This window comes from Phoca vitulina, unplaced genomic scaffold, assembly GCF_004348235.1.
Source record: "Phoca vitulina isolate PV1807 unplaced genomic scaffold, GSC_HSeal_1.0 scaffold18, whole genome shotgun sequence".
NCBI classification, from domain to species: domain Eukaryota; kingdom Metazoa; phylum Chordata; class Mammalia; order Carnivora; family Phocidae; genus Phoca; species Phoca vitulina.
Window position 1 is genome coordinate 15,091,891 of NW_022589721.1, and position 12,358 is coordinate 15,104,248.

General features: G+C 40.7%; 1 protein-coding gene and 1 long non-coding RNA gene across 3 annotated transcripts in view; one reads left to right on the forward strand and one right to left on the reverse strand.

The window, feature by feature from the left end:
• The window catches only part of LOC116639474, a 253,016-nt gene extending 250,658 nt beyond the window's left edge, over positions 1–2,358 (forward strand). The window contains exon 7 of one of the 2 annotated variants that reach the window (XR_004300849.1): positions 519–599. This is a non-coding gene — a long non-coding RNA (uncharacterized LOC116639474). Of the gene's footprint in view, positions 1–518 lie in introns of both variants that reach the window. The other variant, XR_004300850.1, reaches the window with a different exon arrangement.
• The window catches only part of TNFRSF11B (TNF receptor superfamily member 11b), a 28,734-nt gene that overhangs the window by 2,442 nt on the left and 13,934 nt on the right, over positions 1–12,358 (reverse strand). Inside the window, exons 2-4 of the mRNA XM_032415886.1 lie at positions 6,150–6,519; positions 2,368–2,559; positions 529–753 (exon numbers count right to left, since the gene is read on the reverse strand). Coding sequence (XP_032271777.1) covers positions 529–753; positions 2,368–2,559; positions 6,150–6,519 — 787 coding nt within the window. The remainder of the gene's footprint in view (positions 1–528; positions 754–2,367; positions 2,560–6,149; positions 6,520–12,358) is intronic.

Here is a 12,358-nt window from a genome sequence, read left to right on the forward strand (position 1 = left end):
CCTCATCTCATTAATCCTCACAACATATGCTATTAAAATGGTAATTTTAAAAATAGGCTATGCTGTTAGGATTAATGAGAGGACATCTGTAAGATACTTGGAGGCCCTCTGGACAGAATTACCAAATAAATACAAATAAATACAACACAGCTTCTTGGTGGAAATGCAAGATAAGATCCAAAGTGTTTAAAGAACATCTAGGTAGGCCAGAGGGGATGCTAATAAAACTGCTAAGGGATCTAGAGGTGGAATTCCTGAGGTCTAGTCCTGTATTGAAATGGACTGTCTCTTGTTTTAGAATGTTCCATATACTTTAAAAAGCAGTCGGGGTGTGGAGGAGGTGAGAATAAAACCTTGCACGACTGCTCTAGGGATATCTTCTATAACACTGCTTGGTGAAAACATTTTAGTCCAATAGTAATTCCCGAAGGGAAACATTGTCCACACAACTAAACAGGTACATAGTCTTCTTGTTTATGAGAAATAGGTGTGATTTCTGCTTGATTTGTTTATTTCAGGTTACCATACCTTGGAAGATCTTCTTGAACATATCTTGATCTTTGTTTTGATGCTTCCATAACTTCAGGAGCTGGAAAGTTTGCTCTTGTGGGCTGTGTCGCCGTTTTATCCTCTCTACGCTCTCTGCGTTTACTCTGGTGCCCGGCAAATTGTCGACCAGGACACTGAGCCAATTAGGGGTGAACTTTGTAGGAACAGCAAACCTGAAGAATGCCTCCTCACACAGGGTGACGTCTAAAGGTGGGAAAACCAAGAAGATTTACTTAGCAACTGGATTCTTGGAAGTCTAGTGGGCAATAAATAAATAAGCCAACACAATCGGGGTTTTTCAAAATCAAATGTGTTAAAATGTGAAGTTCGGATAAAATCAACCCTCTGTTGGCTGGTCTTAGTGGCAGATTGTCAACCCAACTGGGCTTATGTCCTTTCTAATGTTCTTTTAGGGCATTTAGGGGAGAGAATTTAACAAATGTCTAATGAAAACATTGCTATAAATAAATTGCAGCAAAAAATTCTGTGTCTCGATATACACATTCACATATTTTAATGTAAATATTAAATATCCCGTTAAAGGGTTAGCTAGCATCCACAGGTTACTTCAAGATCAATGTCAAAACAAATATAATTACTGTCTTTAGAGGAGCATGAAAAGTAACCTAGAGTAGTATACTGTTTTCTGCACACACATAAACACATAGTTTACCTTTGAGAACAAGGACGGAGATGGATGTATAAGCATACATTAAGTGGGAAAATAATCAACACAAAAAAATATGCCATTTAGAAAAGAGGTACAATGGCCTGAGTGTCTGGATAGATTAAGAGTTTGTCTTCAGATTCATCAGACCTGGCTTTGAATTCTGACTGCCACTTCACCACCTATCCTGAACCTGAGCAAACTTCACAGTGTTTTTGTAAAGATTAAAGCTCATATAGCAGAAGTACCTGGCACATAGTAAGTGCTCAATGAATGATAAAAATAAAACTAAAAATGAATTAAATAAAGAGAGTGTTAAAGTTAGAAGTCACTCCTCTTATCACTCCTTCCCTCATCCCATTGTTTGACTAGGAAAACAGAAAGGCTAAATGACTTGTCGAAGATTCAGATTACAGGGTGAAAACATGTTGGAACTGGGTGTGAATCTTAAATATCTCAGCCCGCATTCCTATGTTTCATATTCTTCTATGTCATACGAAAAGATGCTTGGGGGGAGTCAAGCTGGTTAAATGATAAAAGGCAGGTCATCTTTGGTGTGATGCATCCTTGATAGAAGGTCTGAGATTAGTCTAGTGGTAGGAATGACACCACTACGGGATGCAGTCACATAATGAGCTTGGAGCTAGTGACCCTTCGTGAATACAGAGTTTAGGACAATCAGAGGAACTGATCACTTCTGTGCAGTCGAGGCAGTAACACCACAGGTAACAAAGCCAGGTTTGCACTGTCTGATTTGTTACCAGTTTACGTCACGATGCTTCTTGGTTGCCAGTTTTTATTCTTTTTTTTTTCCTGTTTTTATTCTTAAAAGTAATAAAAATGCATGATTTACCAAAAACTCTACAATTCGGACTGATAATTTGGCCTTAGACATAATCTTTACACAACCCCTTTCCCCATGGGTAAGATTTGATTCAAGTGTAAAAGGGAGAAAGTCAAGTTTGGGAGCACGATCATGACAAGGTGAGACCTCTGGAGAGATTGTGACTTGTGGTCTTAGTGAGGCAGAGAATAGTCGTAGCCGGTTAACATTCAAGAATGGAAAAATATGGTTCTCTAAGAAGCTAGCCAGAGGATCTTGCATTCAATTCAGAGGTGGTACAAAGGCTGACATTTTGAAATATAATTACCTATTCCACATTTTTGAGTCGATTCACTGTTTCCAGAACATACATTGTCATGAGTTTCATTTCCTTTCTGAGTTAGAAGGAGACCAAATGCACTGCAGTTGGTGTGTTTTCTACAGGGTGCTTTAGATGACGTCTCATTCGAGAAGAACCCATCTGGACATCTTTTGCAAACTGTATTTCGCTCTGGGGTTCCTACAGAAAATACCAAGCAATTTAGCACTTTCTTCTCAAATACTTTCACAGCAGACAGTTCCTCTTAAGACCGTTTTGGAAAGACTTTCCACTTGGTTTTTACTGCTACTATCATGTTGCACAAAACTTCAAGCATTTTTCACTTCATTAGACAGAGAAGGAAACCTCTACAGTTAGCAGCCCCTCAGCAGTCTCCCTTCCCTGTAATACAAACACAAGTGTGTTTTGCTGTTACCTACAAAACACGAAATGAGAGGAAAGGAAACAGTAAGGGTGTTCATTTGTCCTGCCTGTGCTCAAGCATCGGTAAGGTTTTCAGCCAGATTCTTCACACATTTCTTTCTGGAAAATCATGAAGATAACTGCTGTGCGTCTGCCATAATAGCATTCTTTGAAATCAGTACCCACTGAACGCTGGGTTGTTAAATTCCAATCGGTGCCTCCTGAAGTCCTGTCTTTCCTGAATCCTAATTGTGAAGCAACTCATAAGTAATGCTAACCTTGAGAAGTAAAAATTTACAACATTATAATAAACTTTTGAAGGTGGCAATAAAGTTGGTCACTGACTCAAAAGCGTAAGCCTGCAGTTAAGCTACACAGTAAATGGGAGATGATAAACCGTTTGCTTAAACTATTGAGTTTTAAAAGAGCACAGTCGTTAAAATTTCAGGGAAGGGTGATTGCAAGGGCATTTTATTTCATGGTGGAAAGATACTTGATAAGTTTGGAGAACTCGCTGGTTAGAAAAACTTGAACCAGTCAACAACTAAAGATAAATACCCTCAAACCCTTGACTCTGTTATGCGCAGCCAAATTACACATTACAGTGTATTTGCATATGAAAATACCTCCATCTAGTGTAAGCTAGTTGAACAGATGCAGACTTCAATATTCAAATAGTTTTCCAGGCCAATTCTGGCTCAGGCGAGATAACAAATACAAAAGGGACAAATGAAAGCTACAGAAAGTTAATAAACTTCATTTATTAAAAATTCAAACTCCCCACCTCATTGTATCAAGACCAGAAGAAAGAAAGAAAGAGCAAAACAGTTTGGTTCTAGTTTCAGCTCCTGCTTCTTCTAAAGGGATGGATGATGCACTGATCAGTAAAAATGACAAAGGGCTGGCAAAAAAAAAAAGAGGAAGGGGCTAACCATGGTCTGAATCTTTCCCATGCCATTTCCAGCATTGCAGTGACATTGTGTTAGGAAAAACTTTACATAGGGTTCTAATTTTTTTGTTTTGTTTTGTTTAATACTTTCTTACTACACCTCTCTCCTTCAATGGGATCCAAATGCACACCAGTTCCTACAATATCATAAGCAGAGGTATTTGACTCCATAGTATTCTGTCACTGCACAAAGAAGAATCTTATCATTCTTCAGATACATGCTGAAGGCTTGGGTTGCGCCATGCATCTGGATGAGAAGGTCAACGATACAAGACATTCTTTCAGGTAATGGAGCTTGTAAAGTTCTTTAACAAACAGAATCCAAGAATAATGGAAGGTAAAGTTTCTGAAACATTTGGGAGGCTTTCAACAATGACCTTTCTGAACAGGACTTCCCTCTTTTATCGTTGTTAGAACTTTCTGTAAAAAAAGATTTACCTATCTAAGTAAATGACTTTGCTTTATTAATATCCATGGAAATGTAAACGGTATAACCTGACAGGCAAAATGGGAGATACTATAATGAGGAGAGGAGCTCTGCTCTCCCGTTGAGGATGTCACCATGCCAGCCGTACGGAAGGACATCGGAATGACAGGACACACAGACAGATGGGAGTAGGTAAAACATAGAAAGGAGACAATCTGACTTCAAAACGACAGCAGCAAGGAATGGTTAATACTTTTTGGAATAACACTGCATAGTCCTTCGTTCTCTTTGGACTGGAAACCTCTTATTTTCCATGAGGAACTCTGCCCTGTGGGTTTTTAGGGAGGGAGAGGTAAGTAAGCAAGCCCCACTGTGGTAGCGCAAAATAAAATGTGTCTCTTTGTCTGTCTTCTGGCTGCCTGCTTGCTTCATTCCCTAAACAAATTTTCATGCTGATGTGATAAAATTCCTTGCCATTTCCATTATTTTCCAAATTTTTCTAGTTTCCAAGCTGTAGAGTCCCTGCTTAATTAATTTTTCTGCATATACAACTGAACTGAATTGAATTAAACGGATTTGGTTTTGTTGGGTGAGTTTGACGCCCCCTACAATTTGGTTTAGGTTTTGAATCCCAAAGCATCATCCAATAAACGCTAGGAAGTGTCACCCATTTCTCCCTCAAATACTCATGCTAGAGACATTTTAAGGGACACTCATGCAATTTGCACCTCCTGTAATTATTCTTAAACAATTCACAACTTAGGAAACGAAATAGATTTCAACTTTTGAATGTTTCCTTCGTATGCCTTTAAACTTAAAATATTTGCCATCGAATAATTTAGGCTCTGTGTATCACAACTTCTGAACGTTAAAATAATTACAAGTAATGAGCGTCCTCTAAGCCAGTGGTTCTCAACCAGGGGGGATGTGGCATCCAGGGGACAACTGACAATGTCTGGAGATATTTTTGGTCGTCATAACTCAGGGAGGAGTGCTGATGGCCTCTAGTGGCTAGGGACTAGGGATGTTGCCAAACATTCTACAATGCACCGGACAGCTGCCCACAAAAAGAATTATCCAGCCCTAAATGTCAGTAGCACTGGGGGTGAGAAACTCTGCTTCAGAATCTATACTGATTACTACTTCCTCCAGAAAAGTGGGAAAAAAAAAAAAAAAGTAAAGTAAGTGAATATTCTTAATTTTCCCAAGCCACAAGAGGATACAGCCTACATTGAAGCTTCGTGAATGTGGTAGGAAAAAACGTGGGTTGCAGCTTTAAAAGATTCAGTGCACGTGCACACTGGCCCTAACCTATGCTGTTCAAAATGCAAGAAGAGAAAAGTACTTTGTTTGTAGACAAGTACTGACTCTTGGCTTGACAATCTGTTTTGTCTAAGATAAAGAATAAGCTCATTTTAAGAGATGCTGCCGGTCTTTATCCTCACAGACACTCGACGCCCATGCCAAGGGAAGAACTAGCTTCGTTTTTAATAATGAAATGCATTTCCCCTAACCATTCTCATTTTTTACATAACTAATTATAACTGCTCATTGTTAGCACTCCAGAGCCTCATTAATATCAGCCTAATTACTCTCTTGGTATCAATTATCATTTCTGATGTTTGTCAAAAAGCACTGCAGTCTGAAGCTGTCCGGGCTGAAGGGAAGCACAGAGGTATGTATCAGCTATTTACACAGTGCGACTCCGAGTGTGTCCCTTTAAAAAAGAGCACTCCATCACGCATCTCATTAAAGAGCCTTTTGCCGCACTGGAGATTTGTCACTAAATTGCCCCCGAGTGGCAAAGTATTCCTCTGAGAAACGGTCCTTTGGCAGCAAGCCAGCCCCATAGGACGTACCTAGCAGGTTCTATTACCTTTGCAATCTGCTATCCTACAATATCACCAGGCCAAAAGCGTTCCCTTAAACTTTCAGTACTACCTGACTCTACGATCTCATTGATTTTGCCGCATGTCGAGAGGCGATGCGTACCAGCGTGGAGCACTCCAAACCCAGGGGGACAGCTCCTGTGCTTCAGGCAGAACTCAAGCTCCAGGTAGCGCCCTTCCTCACACTCGCACACCCGATTGTGGGTGCGATTGCACTCCTGCTTGACGTACTGGAGCTCCTTGCACACCGGGGTGCAGTACAGACACTCGTCGCTGGTGTGCCATCGGTCTGTGTAGTAGTGGCTGGGACAAGGGGCGCACACGGTCTTCCGCCTTGCTGTGCAGTGCTGTTTTAGGGAGGTGCCGGGAGGACATTTGTCACACATCAGCTGACGAGAGGTCTCTGGGTCATAATGAAGGTACTTTGGAGGAAAGGTTTCCTGGGTGGTCCATTTAATGGAGATGTCCAGGAACTAGGAGAGACGGAAACGGTGAACACGTTAGCATGGAGATAGGGTGGCTCTTCTGTGCAAAAGCATCGTTCTACTCAAAAAGTCCTTTACTACCTGAAGCCTCGTTACCTTCCTGCCTACAGGGCTGCACCACAGAAAGAAGTTCAGAAGCCCTAATTCTTGCGTCTAGTAGCTTAATCTCAAAGACCAAGATGGGGGTGGTAACACACATTGTATTAAGTAAACCCAGGGTCATAGATGACAGGACTAATGAGCTGGATGAATTAGTGGTTCTCAGAATCCAGAATCTACGCCAGAATCTCCTAGACTCCCTGATAAAAACGCGGACTCCTGGGATTCAGACCTCTACCCATTCTGATTCCACAGGTGTGCAGCTGGGATTTGGGATTTTAAAAAATCCCCCCTGCAGTGACTCCAATGCGTGGAATCCATACTCAATAACTATTCTTTCGTTTATTCGCTTCACAAATAGCTATTGAGCCCTTAATATGTGCCAAGCTCTGTGCTGGGCAATTAGAATGCAGCAGTTAAGTAAAAGTCAAGAAACCCTGCTCTGGCGGAGTATACAATACACTTGGGTGGTGGGTAAGAGAATAAATATTACAGATAAATTGCATGTTAGAAGGTAAGTGTTGTAAAAAAAAAAAATCAGCAAGTCAAAGAGATTGGAAACATGGAGGGTGGGAGACTAACAATATTTAAATGGGGAGGTTGCTGTAGCTATATTTAGGACTTGATGTAGAGTGAAAGAAAGAGTTGGTGATGTGTGAAGACTGCATTTACATCAACAGTCATCCTGATCATTCATTCATTCATTCATTCTTGCAGCAGCTATGCACTGAATGCCTACCAGGAATGCACCAGGAATATGCTGGTAAGTGAGACATACACCCTGTCCTCATGGAGCCTGCAATTCATGGAAAAATTCCTAGAATTTTAAGACTGATATTTCTTCCAGAACATCATATGGTCCAGTCTTGACTCTTATAGGTAAATGATGTCAAGAAAATTAAAGGACCACCTCTTTTCAGGTTGATTAGGAAAAACCTCAGGGAACAGGCAGGGTTTCAGAAGTTTCTATACATAATGTCAGGAAGAGGTCCAGTACAGCAGGAGAGAAAATTTCGTGAGTGAGGGTCCTTCTTGGGAGGACAGCTCCAACTGGGTGCTCTGTCTTGTATTCTAGATCTTCAAGGGAACATGGAATTAGTTCTTCACACTAATTACAGAAATCACATGCTAAGAAACAGTGTTGTTTGTGTGTAGGGGGTGGTTTATTTGGTTTTTATTGTTTGTTTATGGTACAGGGATCAACACTGACTATTTTCAGGCTGTGGGGAGGTGGCAGACCAAACACAATAATTTTTTCCAAACTTCTCTTCTTTATAGAACACAGGAAATCCCACAGAAGCCCCTTGACCTGGGAAAAGCATGGGAGCTAGGGAAACAGCACTCCCTTTTGAATTCGGAGTGACAAAGGTAAAGAATGGCCCTTTTCATAAGCATTTGGGCATTTTCATCTAATTAACAACACATTCACTTCTTACTGGAACATGACAAGCGTCAGGGCTGACTAGACCTAATATGAGCTGATAAACCAGAAGAAAAGAACAAAATATCTCACCTCAGGCTATGGACTTTGGAACCAAGAGAATTTTCAGAGTCCTGTGAGGTAAAGGACTCCTAACCAACAAAAAGAATACAACGCAAAATCAGGGCTGCTCTGGGGATCTTCTCAAGACACCCTCGTGACCTGAGGGTTTCTAGAGAAAATATGTTCTTGAATTTCTCTGGGGCTTTCTATTGGCTAAAAGTTCATCAACATTAGTAGAAAGAAGAAATGAACCAGTAGTGGGTGGAAACTGGTTTGCTCTGAATCTTTCAGAAATTTGGAATCTATTTATTCATTCAACACACATTTGGTGAGCACCCACTGTGCACCAGGCACTGTAGAAGGAACTTAGCATATAGTGGTGCACAAAACAAAGATGGTTGTTGCCTTGAAGGAGCTCAGTCTAGCGAGGGGTAGATGGCAAAGAAGTGAAGAAATAAATAATTACAAGTAGCAATCAGTGTTTCGAAGGAAACAGAGCAAGATGGAAAAGCTTGGTGGCTACTTGGTCACTTGAATGGTTTATGCTACCTCTCTCAAGGCCCCTTGTGTGGATTTGGCTTAAATATTTCTAAAATCTTCAAAGCTAGGGAATGAAGTTTTCCTGATGCAACTTGCAGACACATGGAAGCAAGGAGAAATGCTTTTTTCTCTTGCTGTTCACCTTTGATTTCCTGAAAGACCATTTTTAAAGATCATGTCACTTTCAAGAGCCTTGACTCTGAGGTGCAAAGGGACACCTTTGTCCTCTGTGCTACTGCTGAGTGAGCCCCATCTCGGTAGGACTGGAATTCCTAAAACTTCCTCCAGCCTGACTCCCCATCAGTCCCCCTTTCCCACAACATGGCTCAGTTGTGCCCATTTACTCATCAGCTGACTCTTTCTTCCCTTACCAAGAAGTGATGAGGATGGTATGGGAACCACCGACCCCCAAGATGGTGCTTGTGTTCCTCACTAGAAGGAGCCACACAAATTGAAGATCTGACCAAGAAAGCTGATGCAATTTATATTTTTCTAGGCAATTGGACATGACACTGTTGGTTTCCAGAAACCATGCTTTGGAAATTAGTTGCCATTTCTTCAAAATACAGGGAAGTTGAGGTGAAAGGAATCCACAGAGAAATAAATAAATAAGGTTGACTTAAGGATTAGATTAGTGAAGGTAATTTCTCCAAGGCATGGGATTCTCCAAGGCATGGGATTATCATTTATATTTTTAAAAAATCAGAAAGCCATGAGGAACTGCAAAATAACTTGTTTTTAGCAACTTCTATTGGGCCTCTGTGTTTTATTTGAAAATTTTCCACTTTGGTAAAAAGACAGAACTGTGTGGCCGAACATGGACGGGTAGGTCTCAATCTCTGGTTAGTCCCAGTTCCCACACAGAATTTCTGGAACCAGCTACTGGACAGAGGATGGGCAAGATCAATAGAGCTCTTCATCTCAGTCCTGTCTCTTACTTTCTTCAGCATTTCCTGGAAAAGCAATGAAAAAGATGCCATAGGAGGACACATCATCTTAACACTGGCTCCATCTCCTTTGTCAGCTGATAGTATTTAAAATCCATGAGAATTCAAAAATAAATTTCTCTGTAAAATGCATAACCGCTGACAAACATCTGTGAAGGCTAGGACATGTGCACAGGTGTGTCGGCAGAAGCCTAAAGTGCTCTCTGTAGAAGGGGCCACTCTGCTTTGGGTGTTTTATGTTTGGCTTTTAAAGAAAAATTAAATGGGATTTTTCTCTTTATTTTTTCTTTCTTCCTCCTCCCATTCCCTATGCGTCCATCCTTTGGTCTAGACCACTTGTGCTTGAGGGCATCTGGGAGTCCTCCAACCTAGTGCTACCCCGCCTGGTTTTCCCGAAGCCCCAGTGCACTTCTCCTTGAAAAGACACTTAAAGCGCCATCTCTGATAATTTTGTCCTTCTTCCATTTTTAATGGCGGACAGTGGTTAAAGAATTTTCTATTTCAACCCAACCATCTTTCCTCATCTATAAAATGTTAGTAGAGGATGGTGGTGAGTGAGTTGAATCGTTGTTCTCCAAAGTCCATTCTAGCTACCATTATAATATTCTCTGGTTTGGGGCGCCTGGGTGGCTCAGTCACTTAAGCATCTGCCTTTAGCTCAGGTCATGATCCCTGGGTCCTGGGACTGAGCCCCGCATCAGGCTCCCTGCTCAGTGGAGAGCCTGCTTCTCCCTCTGCCCCTCCCCCCTGCTCCTGCTCTCTCTCTCTCTCTGACAAATAAATAAATAAAATCTTTAAAAAAAATATTCTGTGGTTTGACAGCATTTAATTAGCTAATAGGCTTGGAAATAAATGTCTTGCTTTAACTCCCTTCCTACTTCTTGCCCCACTGTTTTATTTGTGAAACCACTTTGGACAGCAGAACCCTCTTTTTCCAATCTCCACTTTTCACACTCACCCATGCCTTCTACTCCCTCTGTAGAACCAGCGGATGCCCCAGTGACCTGAATTCCCAGCTATCCCTCCTCCTCTGACATGCCATCTTTTATCTGCTCTTACCGCGGAGTTGGTCCCTCACGAAAGTCAGTTGTATGTTTGTTGCTGAATCTGTTCATGCTAGTTGTATGTATGTATCTGTATATGCTACAGTTGTAACTATCCTTAAGTAATTCAGTTAAATATTATGTAAATTAATCAACATGGGTGTGAAAAAATTATTATTTTTCTAGGAAAATGCTTTGGGAATGACTTGATAAAGATGAGCCACAAAGAAGCAAAAAAAACAAAAATGTACTACAGAATTTGGAGTAGCTGAGACAACTGTAAAAACAAAATGGGGTAAACGTCTAGAATAATCAGTTTGTTTCATAAATGTCTTTTAAGTGCCAAAATTGAAATGGATGGGCCATACGTAATAGAACAGGGTTTTGTAAGAAAGACAGCATAGGACTTCAGGGAGCAAACACAGATTCCAGGAAAAGCCTTGGCCAACTCTCGAAATACAGGTGAATGAATGTTTATTTAAATGTTTTAGTTTCCGATATATGTGTATAATTTTTATTATTAAATGTTTTAATTGATTTTCTTGTTAATCATCTAACTCTTAGTCCCAAACATACAAAATCTCTAATTGGCATTCTCAATATGTAAGAGGTAGAGTGGTATGGTAACGGTATGTGCAGGTAACAAAAAATGGACAATATGAAGATGGAATTCTGTTTTGTCTATTCCATTCAAACGTGTGTGCATCAAATCTCTACTCTGTGATAGGCAGTAGAATTAAAAATAACCTTTATAATATTTTGGTTTGTACCCACATTAGAATGTTTTATTATTATTATCGTTAAGTTTCTACCAGCTACAAAAGTGAGTCTTACAGTGAGTAAATAACTGTCCTAGGTCACAGTCATTAGTGGAAGCAGAATTCAAACCCAGAGCACGTGCCATACAATCTTGTTTTTTGGTCAAATTCTTTAACACTTACCAAATGCTCTCACTTATGCTATAAGCCTTCATGCATAGTCTAAGAGTAAGACCTGATGTGCTTATTTTTCATTTAGACCCAAGAGCATAGAGTTAGGAGATCATGAAAGATCAACCAAAGCCTTCCTCAAGTCCAGATGAACTGACACTGGCTTTTTTTCTTTGTACTAAGACTAGCACATAGTGGTCCAAAGCTACCAAGATAGAAATTTCTCAGATGGTTTTCTCTACTGGTGTATGCTTCATCCTTTTTTTTTTTTTTTTTTTTTTTTAAAGATTTTATTTATTTATTTGACAGAGAGAGACACAGCGAGAGAGGGAACATAAGCAGGGGGGAGTGGGAGAGGGAGAGACAGACTCCCCACTGAGCAGGGAGCCCGATGCGGGGCTCGATCCCAGGACCCTGGGATCATGACCTGAGCCGAAGGCAGACGCTTAACGACTGAGCCACCCAGGCGCCCCTGTATGCTTCATCCTAAAGGGCAAAAGAAGAATACACTTTCTCTTACAAGTTTATTTTTGCATTATGCCATGCAGCCAATTCTATACTACTGGGCTTGCTCTCTGGTATACAGAACCATGAGTGACCCAGTGGGTTTCCGTTTATGGAAAATTCATTAAAAGGAGCCCACACACAGCTTGAAATAACTACTTGGTTTGGGAGTTCCTTTTGTGATCTCTCGTACGATCTTTGCCACAGAGAACTATTTGAGGACTATCCAGAGTTAGCTAAACTTCTGGTCAGTTTGGAAACTGTGCCATTTTACAGTTCATC